The sequence below is a fragment of the Sorghum bicolor genome, chromosome 10 (genome assembly GCF_000003195.3).
Source record: "Sorghum bicolor cultivar BTx623 chromosome 10, Sorghum_bicolor_NCBIv3, whole genome shotgun sequence".
NCBI classification, from domain to species: Eukaryota; Viridiplantae; Streptophyta; class Magnoliopsida; order Poales; family Poaceae; genus Sorghum; species Sorghum bicolor.
In genome coordinates this window covers 48795739-48815790 of record NC_012879.2, presented here as the reverse complement: position 1 = coordinate 48815790, position 20052 = coordinate 48795739, and the positions used below count along the sequence as shown (strand labels likewise).

The following is a 20052-nucleotide window of genomic DNA, read 5'->3' as shown; positions in this document are numbered from 1 at the left end:
TATATGAAACGACATGGAAACTCGAGAGCTTTTCTTATGTGCCCTAAAAATAGGTGGGGATTGTTAAATATAATGGGCCATTAGCCCACAATTATATTTGATGATTAATTCAAGGGCCCATAATTAATGCTATAATGAAAATGGTTTAGTACCATATTGATGATTGACCATGTGTTAACTCAACTTAAATAGGTGGCCTTTGTTAGCCCCTATGGAGAAGTTGAGGGAGGGTGAAGGGGTGCCACACGCGCGCGCCGCCGCCGAGCCGTGGCGAGGCGAGGCGAGTCTTGTCTTGTCTTGTCTTGTCGAGGTCGAGCGAGCGTGACGTGGAGGACCAGACCAGACTGACGTGGCACATGCGTGGTGAATAAGGAAAGGGAGGAAAAACGGGATCCGACCGTTGTGTAATTAATTGCTAATTGATTGACTCGGTTTAAGGCAATTAAATGAGATTAATTGTCATCAATCAGACGTTCGCACTCACCCTTTCCATACCTGCGAGAACACATTCAGTCCTCTCTCTTCCTGTCGAGTTGCTCTCTGTCCATTCCCGTCCCGAACCTCTGCGCGCACAGAGATCGGGAGAGCAGGCCTCCGGAACCCGACGCCTTGCATCGAGACACCTGCTCGGGTGTTGCGGGCAATCAGGTTTTTAGGGAGCGTCTTCCGCGACTGCTCACCGGCGAGTTCGTTGTCTTCTTCCTGGTGGACGTCCGGCGGATCGTGATCGACTACTTCGTCTTCTTCCTAGTGGACGTTCGCGGGACTGCACTGCGAACATCTTCCTGCACCGACTGTGGTCCGCTACTTCGAGCAACGCACTATGTCGACTAGTGCGAATGGAGCCGCCGGTGCCTTCGGCACTGGTCCCTCCTCTGGGTACAATCTCAAACGATTGTTTTTCACTTTCAGTATGTCTGCTGTAGTTGCAGTAGTTCTTGCAATATTTATCTCTAATCTGAGTAGTGATAAAATTGCACACGTACACATATATATGCCACCACTATATTATTCGTAATTTTCTGGATTAAATTAAACATTAAAATGTCTAAATTTCTAACATCAATGATGCTTATATATATAGTAGCGACCGGGTACATGATTTTATTTATGCATCTCGTAACGGAAAAACATCTAGATAACTTATTTATATAGAAAGAAAAACGTCTAGATAACTGATAGTGAACAAGGTATGGACACATCATAAATTAATTTGAAGCTTTTTCTCCCTCTCGGGTGCATACCAAGTGTCTCTTCCGGAGTAAGTTAAAAAAAAGGTGTCCCTTCCAGAGTAAATGGAGATGGCCAATAATTGCACTAGTAAGTTGATCTGCTTTAGAGCATTTTTTGTTGTGGGGTTGGTGCCACGTAGCTAACAAACGAGGAAAAGGGTTAAACCATGGTGCAATCACTTTATTTTAGTTAGCTTTTGGAGTATATAGTGGAGCTCACAGAACTCCTATACAGAGAAGTGCGACGCAATAATGGCCATTTATTCTTATAAATTCATTTAGATGAACATCATAAAATTCACGTTTAGCTAGTCATATCAAAAAATAGTTTATAATATAATTCATTTGTTGATAAATTATATGGATTTATAGGAAAATAATGATCAAAACTAGAATAAAACAATCATTTTACAAAATGCAACATATTCACCTTCTTAATAATAAGAATATGAAGCTTGAGTCTCTCATGTTCACCTTCTTAAGTTCAACATATTTTTGAAATTTGAATAAGAAATTAGAATTTTCAAATGGCTAGTCGCTCAAAAAGAATTTTCAAATGGGAAAAAAGGAACTTTAATTTTTCATGTGTTTTGACTACTTTCAACTAGAAATTGAAGCCGTCTTCAACTCTCACAATGAAATAGGAAACCAATTACATGCAAATTCTATATCAATTGTTGAATCAACACGTCGCTAATAAAATTTGGGCGCATTATTCATTTTTTTTGGTATTTTTACAAAGAAATTACAACATGTTGGCATCCGACAATGCCGGAGTGGCATGATGGCTCCTAATGGAGAGACCCCACGGAGCCACCTAGGCCTGTGGTAGAGCTTTGTGGCAATAGCTTAGCTTCCAGTGGTCAGTGCAGTGAGCTCCCTTGTTGGCGTAGCTAGTGCCGCTTGTCAAACTACTATTCCCTGACGGCCAATCCATGGATCCCACCACTAGTTGATTAGCCACTTCGCACTTGGAGCAGCCATCACGTACACACCTTTGGTACTTGGCTTTAAATAGACCCTCACCCCCACCCTCCTCCTACTCGTGCTAAAACGCAAAACCCCAAAGCAGCTCCACGATCGAACAAGCACACTAGTCTCTCGATCGATCACCACAAAAACCAACACGATCGATCGATCTCGAAAATCAAATCAGCGCAAGAAAGATCAAGGTCGATCGAGCAGCAGCAAAACTGATCATCGAGGAGATCGAACGAGAGATGGCGATGGAGCCGAACATGGCGCGTCGCCTGTGGCACGTGGTGCGCGCCGTGCTGTTCATGCTCCGCAAGGGCATGCCGAAGCGGAAGCTGGCCATGGACCTGCACCTCCTCGTCCACCGCGGCAAGATCGCCGGCAAGGCCCTCGGCAACCTCATGACCGCCCACGGGCACAACAGCCACCACGACAGCAAGGCTGAGGCGGCGGCGGCGGTGCCTCCGCAGCAGCAGTTCTCGTCGTCCGGCCGCGGCCGCCGCGCACTCGACCCGTCCCTCGCCGTCTACAACCCGCGCGAGGTGGAGTTCAGCTGCAGCAACACCCCGTCCTACCCGTCCCTCCACCTCAACCTCATCCCCACCGGCAAGCGCCGCCGCCGCAACAACAACAGCAGCAGCCGCCGCGGCACCCACCGCGGCGCGAACGGCGCCGAGCCCGGCTGGTACAACTACGACGCGGCCGACATTGCCAGGGTCTTCGAGATCCTCAACAACAACGACGGCGGCGGCGACACCAGCTCGGACCAACAACAACAACAACCGTCTCCCCTCGCGCTGATCGCGACGCCGTCGCCGGCGATGTGGGCGAGCTTTGGACGCACGCCCGCGCACGCGAGGAAGCTCAGGATCACCGACTCGCCGTTCCCGCTCAGGGACGACGACGCGGCCGGTGGCCAGGTGGACCTGGAAGCCGAGGAGTTCATCAAGAAGTTTTACGAGCAGCTGCGCACGCAGCAGAGCCTGGCCACCGCCACGCCGGACTACTACGGCGGCGGGTATGCGCCACCGGTCTCTGGAATCGCCTAGAAGCCATGAAGCCATATATATATATATATATATATATATGCATCCACATTCCACACACACACATATATATGTGTATATATGTGTCCATAGGGTATTAGCTTGGATGAACCTTAATTTTGTTCATAAGGTGTGAAGTGTGTGTCGTCTGTGCTAAACTCCATATACTACATATTAGTAGCAGTGTTTGTGCATGCATGCATGGATAAAAGCATGTTCGTTGAGAGAGCAAGCTACTCATAGAGCTAGTCTAGAGCTTGGTCTTGGTGAGGGAGAGAGATGTTGCACAACATCATGTTTGCAAGCTAGATCCATGCATGTATAGTATATATGTGTACACGGTATGTGTAAATTTTGTTTTGGCGCGGCATGTATTTTGCTGCCAGTAATAAGATATATATGTTGCAAATACATTAGCACTTAAGAAGAACACTAGTGATATGATATTAGGTCGTAAGAATTGCTCATGTGTGTGGTTCCTCATTATGTCCTGCTGGCCCCAGCCACTAGAGGACTCTTGTACTTAGTATTGTTCTAGAAACCACTGCTACATGTAATTTTCAGACGATCTTTGGTCGACATGCTGTCGCACATCGATCGAGCTGTCGTCTTACATCAGAGAATCGTCTAATCATGAATATACAAAAAAAGGCTTTAATTTCTGTCCTATATATCTTGCATCTGACAAGATTTCATTTTTCTTTTTTTTTCTTTTTTTTTTTTTGGATCTTACTTCATAACGGTTTGCCTCATACTACTACAATTATTCTTGTGAGCGAAACTATGAAGGTACCGTGTGGGATATCTCAAGCTGGAACGGATCCGAGGCCCAGACTTGATACTAATTAAGCTGATCAGTTCTTCAAGGATATCACTATATATCGATCTGAATTAATTGTGGCTTGGACCGTTCATGATGGTGTAGCAATCAACCTGCTAAGTGATCGATGTCAGCCGTCAGCAGAGTGTGATTAGATCAAGTGATCATCAAATCTCCACGAGGAGACCTGGGCTACTGGACGTACTGGATGTATATAGATTAGTAGGAGTAGCATAGACGGCGCGACAAATCAGTTGAACGCACACGAGCAGAGTGTGGTTAATTTGTTCTGTTTTCTTGCATGCCACGAGCCCATTTGCAGTTATGTTTAACCATGATTGTCTTGAGGCAGGTGCACTATGTAGTTGAGTTATAAAGCACTGTAGTACTCGCTCAGTCCCTTAAAAAAAATCTATAAGTTAATTTAGGATAAACTTAAAAAAAAGTTGACTCGGAATAAGCCTATAAGTTGATTTATTATTCATGGACGAGGGGAGTATTTTATCTACAGAAGATTTATGGCTATTATTTTGAAAATTGTAATCGATGAACTTTGTTATTGAATTGATGTTTATTGGAATGACCCCTTAGAACGAAGTGGATTTATATTTTCCTTTGTAAACTTGGTCCAATTACTCATGCATGCATTCCGTGTAGGTGATATGAGCAACAAGAGACGTAAGAACTAGTAGAATATCCTGTTTCCCGTTCCCATTGCAAGATCACAGAAAGATGACACCATAGACAAAGTATTTGTAATCTTCTCTTCTTTCTTCTCAATCCCTGTATAGTGAATACATAAGTTCCTTATATAGATAGAAGATGACCCTTGAACTTTTTCAGTTATAACTCTTGAGCTCTTGAACTTCAAGAGTTAATTCGGTATAAGCCCACTAACATTATTAGTTTCATAACAGAGATTTCCCATAAATTTATCTGAAGTGGTACCTCGTTGGTCAAACAAAGGTGCTAAGCTTTTTTTTTTTTCTCTCTCTCTAAGAATAACTTGAGTAAATTCTCTTCAAAAAAAACTGTCTTGCGCAGTGAAGAACTAATGGTTGCACTTGCTTGAAAATTACACCATTTCGAACCGTCCAAAGAAACCAGAGTTGCAAATTAACGGATCAGAGGGCTGCTGAAAAACCAAAAGCAAGATCAGATATGTGCATTCGGTTTATAATCTCCCCTAAAGTCCAGAGATTTTAACGATGTATATTGATTGCCCAGAATTAATTGGAAATCTTGTCGTCGTGTGTAGCGCTGTGTCGACTACATGGAAAGTTCAGAATCGTATACAGCATACGAATATAGCCGGTCAATATATAGCTGAAGCTCGAGAAAACACATGCAGTAGTATATTGACGCGTAGTATAATGCAGTGGTCAAAACCAAGTGTCATTAGTTTGGTCTTAAAAAAATCAAGTAGGGGTGATTTATATGCATGCATGCATGCATTGGCACCCTAGCGTGAGAGCGCTAGCCTTTTGCGTGCGTGGCCAGTTTTGATCCCTAGTACTAGTAGTAGGGAAGGATCGATCACTCGATCAGCCGATGGAGCTGGATCCCCTCACCTCTGTTTGGCTGTTGCTTCGTGAGTAAGCCTGGGAAAATCGGCCGCGGCTCGCAAACCGAGGGCGCGATCCATCGGAGGGAGGATCCGAGGGGCGCTAGATGATCATAGACCACGTGTCCTCTGTCAAAGTGCTTTGCTTGCATGATCGCATTGCCTTGCCTGCGGCGTCTGTAATTGTGGTCGATGATGATAGGGATGGCGATTGCCGACCGGTCACGCAAAAAAAAAAATCGCCAAAAGCAGCCCGCACGCACGCACGCACGCAAAGGCTAGCTGCTGCTGCAAAAGCCGGGCGGGCGAGCGCCCCTCTCCTTCCGACCCAGCAAGTGGCTGGCAGTGGCGGCTCCCAACCACTCCCGGCCTAGCTAGCCCCTCGATCGGCGGCTGGGGACTGGGGTCCGGTGTCGGCGGCCATGCGCGCGTGGACGATATGGATCGCGCGGAGTCGATCCCAACTGTTTTTCTGTTGTGAGCGTGCTGGTGCGGGCACCATGCGGTTTCGTTCATCTGATCGTCCGTGGCGCGGTCCAGAAGCATCCGGGCATTGTTTAGTTTACCCCAAAAATTTTCCGTTACATCGAATCTTGCGGCACATGCGTAGAGCATTATTAAATATAGACAAAAATAAAAACTAATTACACAGTTTAGCTGTAAATCACGAGACAAATCTTTTGATCCTAGTTAATCCATAATTAGATAATATTTGTCACAAACAAATGAAAATGCTACAATATCGAAATCTGAAATCTTTTCGGAACTAAACAAAGCCCCAGAACGATGAGTATCCAGAGCCAACAAGCCCATGCATCATCTGCTTGCAGCTTACCCTAGCTAAGCTAATGCCCTCCACATGCACCCCCACTTGTGCATAATTGGCACACGGCGGGGACTACGGGAGGACGTACAGAGAGGTACGTGTACAATGTACGATAGCTGTCCGTTGCACTCTTGCCCCTGGATTCGGGAACGAAACAGCGGAACAGCTAGATCACTTCATGGACCAGCAGGCCGGCACACCACTACTGACATACATGTACGTAAGCTTTTCAGCTTAGGCCTGGCTTAGTTTCACCCAAATTTCAAAAAAAAAATAAGATTTTCTCGTCGCATCAAATCTTACGTATTAAATATAGATTGAAAAAATAACTAATTACACAATTTATCCGTGACAATTTTTTTTAGAATAGTAAATCCATAATTGGACAATAATTGTCAAATAAAAATAAAAGTACTACAATAGCTAAACACAAAAAAATTTCACCAACTAAACAAAACTTTACTCAATCATACAGGTAAAGAGAGCGAGACGACCCATCCTGTGCACGACCCACAAGTTCATTACAATAATAAAGATGTGGCGTCTAATCGCACTTCCATTTATTTATACATACACACACAAGTAAGGCCCTATTTGGTTGGAGCTGATTTTTTAATTACTTATCACATCAAATATTTAGACATATGCATAAAGTACTAAATATAAACTATTTATAAAATTAAAAACACAAATAAAAACATAATTATTAGTATTAAATAAAATAAAAATACTACAATACCAATTAAATTTTATCGTCCTCAAATAAACACCCCTAAAACACAGCGCCATACATGCTCGCTTGTCGCTGTCAACAAAGGCGCAACGTGGGGACGGAAAAAAGGCGACGGAGACCGTACCAACGCACTATTCACAAGGACCTCCTAATCACACCACAGATACAGGCTTTATTTCACCACTGCTAACCATATATATATACCGATCGAGGCTGTGCTTCTTGCTTTCGGTCAGAGGTAGTGCATTTTTCCGCTAGATCGTGTGAGACACTACCACGTTCAATGACAATGATTTCGCTCCCCCAGATATTTGATTATACCGCACCAAAGGGCAAAACTGTCCTTGCACACCGTTCGACCAATCGACCTTGCTGTCCGCACATCAGGGCCTTGTTTAGTTCCCAAATTTTTTTAGTTTTAGCTACTTTAGCACTTTCGTTTTTATTTGATAATTATTATTCAATCATGAACTAACTAGGTTTAAAAAATTTATCTCGCGATTTACAAGTAAACTATGTAATTAGTTTTTTTATTATATCTAATGCTCTATGCATATGCCGCAAGATTTGATATGATAGAGAATCTTGATTTTTTTTTATTTTTGAGGTAAACTAAACAAGGCCCAAAACGCACTCGAAGCGACCAATTATGCTGGTGGCTTTCTTGTCACTGTCGCCACGTATCAGTGCGGAGCTAGAATTTGAACCTTGGTATTCCCTTACTGGTGTCTAGTGGATTGCTGTGCTCAGCTGTTGTCTCTAACCTTATGACCGACGTGCGTCCTCGTCTGTCGCCATGTAGGCGTAGCGTAGACACAGAGGTCGTGCCCGTGCTGCACCGCCCGCGTCGCCAGAAGCTCGGGACACCGGCAACCAGCAGTGCCGCCACTACGTCATGCATGGTCGGCTAGGGTTAGAGATTTAGGAATGGGGATTATGAAATTGCCTTCCACTCATGCCTTGTTCACTTACACGAAAAAAATACTTTATTATATATGTTGTCATACGCATCTTCAGATTTATCTTGGAAAAGAGTTTGGAAACAAGATATAATTTAGACTGATATTTGACGGCATGAGTCAATATGTATGTGATCTGGAGATAAATAATTAGGTTCTAATTTGTTGAAACAACATAATAGAATAATTTTGGCAATCGAGCTAACTAGAACCTGTGTGAAAAAAGAAATACAAAAATAGACTAAAAAGAATGAGAGAGAAATTTTATTGGCTCCTTAATATAAAAATGATAATATATTAAATATATGTATATATATATCTATATATACTTAGTGTATAAAAAAATTGGGTATTACCAGGAATACTATCTGTATCCGCTGATGCCACGTATAGGGATGAAAACGGATCGGATCGGAGCGGATAATAGCTTCCCCATATCCTAATCCTTTTTTCTTGATCGGATTCGGAGCGGATCGAATATTATGCGGATTCACATACGAAGACGGAGTTTTTAGGATGTCGAAAATGGTATGGATTTGGACCGGTATCGGAGCGGAAGCGGACTTTTTAAAGTCGGATAATATGTGTTTATGTGTTATTTTTTATGATGAAAAACAATTCATTAACCAAAGTAATAAAGCGTTTGTGCAACAAAAAATAATCACCATTAATCCACCACTTCGATTTAAGATCTGAAAATTTTAATACATGTTAGGAGTTTAAATTTAAGAGTATAAAAAGTGTGTAAAATAAGTAAATATTCTTAATTAGGCAAAACTTTGTCTTCACTCTTTGCCTTGTACTAGTCCTTCACTTTGATAGAATTCTTTCATCAGACGAGCTTTGTTGTGGGCTACAATATAATCATGTTTGTATCATGGGTTAGGCTGACTTATATTTTTTTTCACTTGGACTTCTTAAAATATTCGGATTATCCTATTATAAACGTCGGATAATCCGTGTTCAATTATTGGATAATTCGGATTTTACCAATCCAATATCCTACACCGTATCTGCCTGTAATCGGATTCGGATTATCCATATCCACACGGATATTAAAAACATTTATTAATATCCTTAAAATTCGGATTCGGAGCGGATCGGAATTATCCATATCCACTTTCAACCCTAGCCATGTACTCCATCACCTCAAGAGGGAGAATTATTATTAATTCCCAAATAAATTATAAAATGATATGCAAAATAAGTTAGTTGTTTGTTTCTATGTATTTCCATATAATACATAAGGTTTAATTATCACAATCTATATATCTCTAATCACGTGGAGATCTCTAATTACGTGGAGACTTTGTTAGTAATTTATTTCTTCAAAATTAGTGCCAACCATCAACATCATACCACAATTTTCACTCAAAAACATTATACCACAATTGCACTGACTTAGCTTTTTTTAAGTCACAATGTAACTTAGCTACTCATATGCACCATAGACTTCTCATCCAAGGGCTAACCAAACAAGTGCCTAGGACTTGGCCATTTAAGGGTGTGTTTGGCTGGTGGATAGAGGTCGTATCATACATCCCTAGTTGAGTAGATGCAGGCTTAGTGGAACCGTATTTCTAAACAAAAAAGATGTTTGGATGCGAAAAGAAAATTGATGAGATCGCTAAATATGTTAGGGAAAACAAATCACCTGTTATTGAAAAAAATTCTTAGGCCACTCCCAATAATTACCTTGCCATATAGATATTTTGCTAATGTGGCAAGTAATTTATTGAGGAGAGAAAGTAAAAATGTAAGAAACAGGTTCTAAATAAGAAATTGTGTCTTCACGGGAGTCAATGGCAGAAGAAACTATATATGGGCGCTGCGTTAGAGAGGCTGCTCGTTACTTCCTATAGTTGGATGGGGACAACGGATTGGATGGGGATAAGAAAGGGGCCCATATGAGTTCTTCACTGTGTGGTGTGATTTCTATGGGTAATTTCTTAGGCTATGAAAACTATCAAGTAGTTTCTACATTGAGAGTGTTTTTATAGTCAAGCATCTGTCTCGATGTTTTAAGAGCTTGATAGAGCAACTTCATATTACAGTTACATAGAGAATTTAATATTATCAAGCGCGTATATGAATTTATGCCCGTAATTTTTTTTGTGAACCCCTAATTGCCCCACTTTCATATATAGAACTAGGTGAATTTTCCGCGCGTTGCTACGGAATTTTCTTAAAAATAAATCATTATATACATAACACTACTATACAGTATTTAGTCTATTATGTATGTACACATATAAATTTGACCTGCATGTATTTTATTGTATTAGATCCAGTAAAAATTTGCTAAGCTAATAAAACAAAAACTAATATTTGGTTACATTATAGAGGAATTAATTGGTGATGAAACAAATAATGTATGTACATGACTTGTATGTGAATATATTAAAGATTTAAAGTATTTCATATGATATAGATGACATGGTTATTTTTTATAATTAATATGGAATGATATGGACTTAGTGGAGAATGATGTGGACATATTGCATGAAGAGATAAAATATTTAGTGGGTCATTTAGTGGGGAATGATGTGGACACCTTGCATGAAGAGAGAATTCATCTAGTGGGGTTTACCTTTATAAGAGCAGCTTTATTAGGAGAAAAAACATCTAGGTGCCAGCTGAGATAGTGTTGCTTTTGCCTAACACCTAGATGTCGCTAAAGGCCATGCTTAACTGGAGACTCAAATTCAGGTGAACAGATTTAATCAACCAATTAGTTTGAAAGAAACATAGTGCTAGAGTAATTATTCCCATTTTAAATTTTCTTGATTTTTCAATTAATTCTTGTCTTAAGTTTTTTCTAGTAAACTGATGTTTGTTAATGTGACACGTTATGTTTCATTGAGAAGTGATAAAATAGATCAAATAATTAGGTTTGTCCTAAACGCCAATAAGGCTGTCTCTAATAGGAGACCTATTTGGGAACCCAAACCCAAAATAGATTTCCAACACAATACCTATAGCCTCCAACAGAGTACCCATACAGAAGACCTATTTTGGGTATCAGGAGAGACATAACCCAAATTTGGGTATTCTCTCTCTTCGAGACCCATTTACAGAGAGTGTTGTCTTTTAGGTCTTGTTGTTGGAGAAGACTAAAAATAGGTATAGAACCTTTTACCTGTAGCGCTATCCAAAGGATAAATAGGTCTTGTATTTTGGGTGACGATTATTGGAGTCTAAGATACTAATTTAGGGGATTTACAAAAAAAAAAAATTTAGGGAGTAATCTTTTGTGGGATCCAAGCTGCCAAGGCCACAATCGCAGCCCAATAGATCAGTAGCCCATCAAGCTAAATGGGTTTAACGGCCCACCATCCCTAGCGGAGGTGAAGCTTAACCTAACTTCGTACTGCACGAGTGCACTATCAGTCCGGCCCATTCATCCTAGGTTGATCATTGTTAGACGCTTGGTCTGCTGCTCGACAAATTGCAGCTTGGTGAAAGGTGACGTTGCACCTCTCGAAAAAAGGCCAAAAAAACACTAAAAAAAGTGACTGCCACAGGCTGTAGGATATGGTGGGTTCACTAGGATAGAGTATGGCCTTGTTTGGTACAGCTTAACTTCACTAGTAAAGCTATTTTTTTAAAAAAATAGTTTTATAAGCAACTTTCTAAATGAAGCTAAGCTATTTTAAAAAAAGTATTTGGTAAAATAGCTTCACCAACTACTTCTTGCATAAATGGGGGAAAGAAATGAAATAGAGAGAGCTACAATAAACTACTTTTTTCTGCTTTATCCCACTCATGTTTTTTGTGAGAGGAAAACAAAAAAAACAGCTTCACCCATGAAACTGCTTTGGAAACAAATATTTGGCAAAAAAAAAACAGCTCACCTATATGGGCAACAGATTGTCTCACCGGTAACATTTTACATCAGTATTTACATGTACTCCCCCTCCGTTTTCAAAAGACGCAACTATGGAACATTATCATGTTTTAATATAAAGTTTACCAATTATAGATAAATATCAAATAAATACTATTAAATTGACTATGAATTTTATTTTTATAATAAATTAATTTATTAGAGCCATAATGTGAATACTATTTATTAGAAACTTGATCAAACAAAAAACACTTTAACTGCCATGCACGCCATAGTTGCATCCTCTAAAAGATAGACGTAATATTCATCAAGTATAAGGTCAATCTCCGTGGAGAGTTTCGTAACGCTATTCTAAGGATGCCATATCAAATAAAACTTGAATGAAATAATAACTCTCAATGCATAGTTTTATTTTATAATTTTATAAACATTTAATTCCATGACTCATTGCAAGTTGGTAACTTGGTTCATATATATTGTGGTTGCTCTTAGGCCAGTCTCATAGAACCAGTCCATAACTATTATTTTGTTTCCACAATGTTTCAGCCAACAAGTAACATTTGAGATAAAAAATTATTCATCTATACGTACAAGATCAATAAAGAGAGAGAGAGAGGAGAAAGAGAAAAATAACATTTTTTATTTTCTATAAGTAGTCCATGAGCTTCTAGTACCTTTTGTTATGAATTGCTCTCATAGAATTTTAGCTAGCTGGTAGATATTATTTTACTTACTATAGAATGCTTTTGAACTATAGAATGCTTTTGAACAATATTGTGGTTGCTCTAATACCTATAACTGTAAGTACTCATATCTGCAAGTTAGATCATCACTAAAATAAAAATAGATGATTTAATTTAAACACTAATGGATGAAGTGAAATACCTACAATCATACCCGTGCCTAGAATCCTATACACGTACATACACCTACACCTAGTCACCTACAGGTATATATTTGTACCCACACTCGAGGATGTGGGTGCCATATTCACGTGGAGCGATTTCCTTTCAAAATTACGAAGTCAAGGTTAATTGATTTTATTACCACAACAATAAAATAAAATTGTGACCTGGGGAAGATTTAATTTGTACCCACACTCGGTGTCATATTCACGTGTAGCGAATTCGCTTCAAAGTTACGAAGGCAAGGTTGATTTATTGCCACAATAGTAAAATAAGTTGTGACCTAGGAGAGATTTTTAAAATCTATACATAGTATTTTAAATATTTAAACTAGCAAACTTTTTTTTATGAATTGTGCGTAGCTTAGTTAGTTGAGCTCATTCTTGCCCATCCATGTTTAAGTTCTTGCCTTAATGTAGATGTTCACATTTTAATAAATCTATGTCATGACTCAATGATGTTGCTTTTTAAGTGCTAGGCGACGTGCATGTCAATAGCTATTAGGATCAAGAAGGCCGACTAGAGGAGGGGTAAACAATTAGTTTAAAAACCATTAGCAAGACCAAGACAATAAGCGTGTGCAATTAAAACTAGTAGCCAAAACATGACCACACCCCTAGGTATTGAGTCCACAAGGTCCCTAAGTCTAAGTCGAGTTTTGCAATCCTATGGTGACAAGCAAGCCATTATATTTCTAACTACTCAAAAAAATATTTCTAACAATGTAAATAACTTGAATGTAAAGAGCTCAAGTGATCAAACCACAATTGAAGACATTGAGTTCTTTCTCTTGGTCTTGGTGACTTGCCCGTCACCCATAACCCACGTTGAGGTGGGTTCAATCTTCATCGCGAACCACTCCACACCATGTTTATACTAAAGTTACTCTTTGCCTTTCTCTGGTGGGGACAAGCACAAGAGCCCATCACAAAACAAACTATAGAGTGACTGTACAATCTCCTTGCAGTGCTTTCACGATATCACAACCTTCAACTTTCTAGGAGGCAATAATCTCCAAGAGTAACAAGAAAAACCGCTTGCAAAGCAATCACCTAGTATCACTCGATTAATCTCTCAATGCACTATATTAGAAGCACTCACCCACTCTCCAAATTATACTTTCGTTGCAGACTGAGAGGGGTGGTTAAAATGAGGCTCTCACCAAGTATACAATATATCAAAGTGTTCGAGAGTTGCCCTAGCTAGTCATCCCTCTATACATAAAGGAGAACACAATCACCTAGTATCACTCGATTAATCTCTCAATGCACCATATTAGAGTACTCACCCACTCTCCACATTATACTTTCATTGCAGACTGAGAGGGGTGGTTAAAATGAGGCTCTCACCAAGTATACAATATATCGAAGTGGCCGAGAGTTGCCCCATAGCTAGTCATCCCTCTATACATAAAGGAGAACAAAAAAAAACTAGCCATTATAAGCTCTTATATCGCGCTACTGCAGTACAGATGGTAAGATCGAGTCCATGGCTAGTCATATGGGCCAACCTTCAACAACTATTTTTCGACAATTTCTAAAACTCTTGTGCTTTCTTTGGTGGAGCACCAGAGAAATCCAATGTTTGGTAGCCCAAAACATGCTCTCTTGAGTCACTATTCGTGCAACTTCTTGGCTGTTCACCAGTGAATTTTGATGCATGTTTTTACAAAACTAATGTGCTAATTGAGGCTCTTACCATAGCTCTTAGACTTGAAGTCCAAAAATGACCTTGGATTCTATGGGAAGCTTATTCAATGGACTACACATCCCACTTAAATACTTGACCCAAAACATAATGCAACAATCAAACCGTAAACCCTTGCCGGTGAGACCGACTGCCTCTTCTCTCGAGGAGGTATTTGGATTCTTACCACAACTTGCCTCATCGTAGTTCATACTACTCTCTCTATCCCAAAATAACTGTCGTTTACGCTTTCCAAAAATAACTTTGATTAAATATATATTAAAAAATATTAATACTTATGATACATAATTAATATCATCAGAAAGGTCTCTAAATCTAGTTTTTTGATAAATTTATTTGGAGATATAAATGTTACACGTATTTTCTATAAAATTAGTCAAACTTGCGATACGAAAATCTAAAACGACAGTTATTTTGGGATATAGAAAGTACAACACATGTTTAGTTTGAAGGTAGCCAAAAAAAAATCATACTCATTTGCCGTCAAACTCTGTGGCAAACGATTTTGGCGCCGTCACCATAACTCGCCCCAACTTAGTCATGACGCGGCGTGGCGCATAACCAAACATCCCGTTGCACTTAAACTCTTCATCAACGGAGATATCTAAAACTTTGTGGTTAGATCACATGTTTGCTACAGATTCCTATTAATCTTTTGGGCTAATATGCCTAAATAAATTTATCTAAATATCTAACACTTGTACGGTGCTGTAGGCAAGCAAACCTATCACGATCTCAGCGACCGTTCACTTGAGCTTATCAGCCAAATTTATCAGTCAGTCAGTATTGTTTTTTTCTCACAATAAATTATAATAATACTCTAGATTGATTAAGCTTAAAAAATTCATCTCGCAAATTATTTTGTTGTGTTTTTAGTTTTGTATTTAGTACTTTATGCACATTCAGGCTTTGTTTAGTTCGCAAAATTTTTGCAAGATTCCCCATTACATCAAATCTTGCGGCTCATACATGAAGCATTAAATGTAGATAAAAAAATAACTAATTGTATAGTTATTTGAAATTTGCGAATATTTTGAGCCTAGTTAATTGATGATTGAATAATAATTGTAAAATAAAAACGAAAATATTACTAAAAGTTTTCACGTACGATGAGTGATAAGAAAAATGAGCCCAACTAAACAGGCCCGCACGCAGTACCTAGCGTCCCTGTCAAAGCGTTGGCGTGTGCAGCTGGATCTCCGTCCGATAATCAAAGACCGATGGAATCCACCGTACGACGCACCACGGGGCAGGTGCGACGCCTGTCGCCTACGCTCTGGCCGCGGGCGGAGCACGAGCACGAGGGGAGGCCACGAGCGAAGAATCCAAGGCGCGGCCGTGAACAAATCACGAGCGCCAGATCCAGTCCTGACCAGTAGGGCCTACTGCCCAGCGACAACCCAAAATACCCTGCGAGCCGCGACAGAGGCACGCCGCCGGAGAAAAATAATAAATAAACAAAAGCAAAAAGCAAAGAGCACTCCGTACATAACATCCAAGGCCACAAAAAAAAAAAAAAACCAGACCAGCGCGCCCCCCTCCCCACGACGCTCACGTCCCAGATCTAACCCCAACACCCACCACGTCGCCACCAACTAAACCCCATCATCATCATCCATCCATCAACGCAGGGTCCTCCCCGGGTCACGCGGCAGTCACCCCCGCCCCGCCCCGCTCTGCCGCGCTCTCCCGCCGCAGGCCGCACAGCATCGCGTCCTCCGCCGGCCTCGCTGTCGGCGCCATTGGCGCGGCTCGCCTTCCACTGCCCGTCCGCCCGCCCGCCGGAACCAACCAGGTCCGTGGTCCCTTCCTCGACCCTCGTCTGCGCTGCGCTCCCTCGGTCCCTCCCACGTCGTAGTGTCGTACTGCTCGCGAGGCGCTTGGTTTCGTAGGTCTGAATCGGGGCTTCCACCGATTATGTGTGGCGGATGATTGTGTCTACTGTCTGTGTAGTGGCTTCCATGCTCGCGCTCACCGCCGAGCGAGCAAATGTGTCCCGCTGCCGCCGCTCGCCTGGCCGGCCTAGTTGATTCCGCGCCGCGTTTCATCTGCATCCTCTGTCTGCTACTCTGCTTCGCCCTTCCTCCAGGGGGGAGCCTTCGTGGACAAGGGTTCAAGCGAACAACTGACAACTGACAAGGGTTTGGGGATGTTCCTGTGCTCAATTTGCTTGTTCCACACAAGTGGATCCGTAAGCGACTACATGTTCCTTTTCTGGGGTTCAAGCTCAAGCAGCAGTACGTTTGGGTTTGGCTTTGGGTGGGTGTGAGTGTGGCCTAATATGTTCCAGGCTGCAAATCCAGACATAAACGGAAGAGGAAAGTGACATTTCTACAACCATTCTTGCTCAAATCCAATCCCGTCCAACTTGCTGCCTATTTTCGGAATCTACCGGCTGACAGTTTGACCCCCTTTGGAAACTCCGCATATTATACTAGTACTAAGTTTGACAAGGGTGTTTCGGATGTCTACATTTTGAAACTCAATAACTCACTTTACATTCTGTTGTTTCTGAATTTGGCTAAACATATACTGATCTGGAAACTGCTTCCCACGAAATTGCGACTAAATGTGTCTCCAGGAGCTGAGAGCATAAATTGCTGCCATGTATGTATGCATGCTTTATTGTGCTTTGTGCTTGTTGCTTGAGGAAAGGGGAAAGGAGAGCTGCACTCAATGCTCCTCCATGCGTCCAGCTCATAAGTTGATATTCCATACTGTTTTCGGTTATATGGGCTTATGGCCTTCGAAACGCTTCCTTTTATGTACATCTTATCTCTCTCTCTCTCTCTCTCTCTCTCTCTCTCTCTCTCTCTCTCCATATATTATGCTCCACTGTTTCTCTTGTTTTGTATTGCATAAACCATGTGAATCTTTGCTTTCTCTTACTATGCTTACTGATTGTATGTATACTTGGACATCCTTTCACCAGGACAGAGTCTTTCCTTCTGAACCCATATTTGTTCTCTTAGATCTTAGTCCCTCCATTCCAAGTTACAAGTGTATATCTAAGTGCATAGTGAAAGAGATGTATGTAGAAAAGCCAAAACGTCTTATAATTTGGAATGGAGGGAGTAGATCCTAAGTTACTAACACCCATCTTTCACTGGAGTTGCACTCAGAAACTGCCCGACTCAAAGAGTTGCTTTAATATTTCTGTGTATTTTGCTGCTTCTCTAGCAATAAAGCATGAAAGTAACATTGGCAGACTTTACGGAATACAGTTACTGTACCTACTGTTTTGTTGTGCTATGTTCACGAACATCTACTCAGATTATCTTGTTATATTTTGTGCCTTGTGCTGACTGGTACTAACTAGTAACCTCACGTTTATTATGCATTGTTTAACCAGGTGTAAACATGCTTCATCATTCAAATAGCCGGAACCAAAGGAACAGGGGATCAAGAATCAAAACACTACTCCAAGCTACCTTACTTTTAGGTGTTATTTTTTGGCTCCTGTATCAGGTGAAGCATTCCTTTGATAAGAAAAATGAGTACTTGGATGATGCTGAGGACCAGCTTGCCCATAATGATAGAAGCGTGTTCCAGGGGAGGAAAGAAAAGGCAGGTAGTTACATGGTTGGCGACAATTCTGATGTAACAACTAAACCAGAGGAAGGTGCTGCAGATCATCATTCAGATACTTTTGATCATAATGAGAATACTGGAGAAACTGTGTTTGATAAAGACAGTACTAACTTGCATGAAGATGACAAGAGAAACAATGAGAGGTCAGAAGCGGAAGGAGGACAAATCAACAGTGCAGATGGTAATACAGAAGCTAATAATAATAACAATGAAGATGAAACCACCGGTCATGCAGAAGAAGGCAAGCATGATACTGAATCCAAATCTACTGATGAGAGTAAAAATGAAGTCAATTCAACTGGAGATGATATGCCCCGAAACAATCATTCACAAGAGGAAAACACTGTGGAGGCAAGTGGAGCGTCTCATGATGAAGTGGTGCAAGGCGATGAATCAACCAGTGCAAGTGGAAGTGGGAATGGATCAGATGGAGAAGGTGAGAAAAAGGAGGCAGTTGATACTCAAAGTGGTTCTGAATCCCTTCCTGATGTTGCCAAGGCCGAAGCAACTGATGACCGTGCTACTGGCAGTCTTCCTGATGAAACAGGGAATATACCATCAGTTCATACTGATAATTCACAAAATGATGCCAGTGAAAACCAAGGTGATGCAACTTCTGCTACCTCAGATTCATCTGAGCATGGCACTGGTGAGGCTGTACATATTGAAACTGGATTGGAAGATGAAAGTGCAACAGCATCATCTGGGACTGGATCTGGTGATGACAAGGGTAACTCATCTGATAGCACCCCTGCAGAAGAAAATACTGAGACTGCATCTGGTGATGATGAGAAGGGCATGGAAACAGGTACAACCACTGAAGCGTCACATTCCAAAGAAGAGAACTCTGAGAACAGCAGTGTCTCAACTGAGGCAGAGAACTCCCAAGGAGATTCTTCAAGTGGAGTGAATGGTTCTTCGGAAGAGACATCTAACAAGGGTGATGGAGCTACAGAAACGTCTAACAATGGTGAGCAGGTGGATCCCAAAATTGAAACTAGCACATCCACCAATGACGAGCACAATGAATCTCAAGGGGCTGATGGCAGCTCTGGAGCAAATGACTCAAATGGTAACGACCCTGAACAAACTGGGAAAACTGAAAGCCAGTGATACCACCATCGAGACACGAACATTGTTTTATTATACAGATTTGTTCCTGGAGATTGAAGAGGGGCTAGTGCACATAGAAAAAATGTTCACGTTTGTGGCTTATCGTGATTTGATACTGCCGAAGTACAATTGTGCCTATCGCAAGATTGGTTATCTGCTATGCTTATTGCTTATGGCATGATTTCTTGTCAAGTTGTACTAGAATGAGTCATTATTGCTGCACGGTTATTAATCTCTACATGGTACTCTGTTCATTGTTGCATATTATGACAAAGTCATACAATATTCTGCATGTAAGTGCGGGCGAAACACCCTTTGCCTGGTTTGATTACTGCTGGCAATGTACTGCTGATACCTGTGGGTTTGTACGCCCATGTTTCTCATTTAGATTTTAGAGCCAATTTTTTTTCTGCAACCATGCCATTATCTTGCGCTTATATACGAACTTTCAGAGGCAGTTCATATTCGATGGCCATCCATTGTGGTAAGCAAATGGTTGCCTGGTGAAGTGTGCTGTTGTGGTTCTGCAAACTGAAGTTGGCATATAATTTCCCAATGGATGCCGTATGTATGCCCCGGTTGTGTTTGGGCCTCTTACATGCCACGGCCTACAAAAATATTCATGGGTCAGCCCGTGTCGCACGATTATCAGTTAAATTCGTTCCAGCAATGGGCTACTATTTTGCCACCATTCAGTCTAGAAAGCGTATCTACTAAAAAAGTTAAGAACCATA

The 20052-nt window shown here is 41.2% G+C and overlaps 2 protein-coding genes across 2 annotated transcripts; both read left to right on the top strand.

Moving 5' to 3' along the window:
• LOC8061959 lies at positions 2257-3664 on the top strand. Its single transcript, XM_002438513.2, has one exon. The coding sequence runs from the start codon at positions 2453-2455 to the stop codon at positions 3254-3256; it is 804 nt and encodes a 267-aa protein (XP_002438558.1). The 5' UTR covers positions 2257-2452; the 3' UTR covers positions 3257-3664.
• LOC8061958 (dentin sialophosphoprotein) lies at positions 16232-19705 on the top strand. Its single transcript, XM_002438512.2, has 2 exons — positions 16232-16409; positions 17967-19705. The coding sequence occupies exon 2, from the start codon at positions 17975-17977 to the stop codon at positions 19316-19318; it is 1344 nt and encodes a 447-aa protein (XP_002438557.1). The 5' UTR covers positions 16232-16409; positions 17967-17974; the 3' UTR covers positions 19319-19705.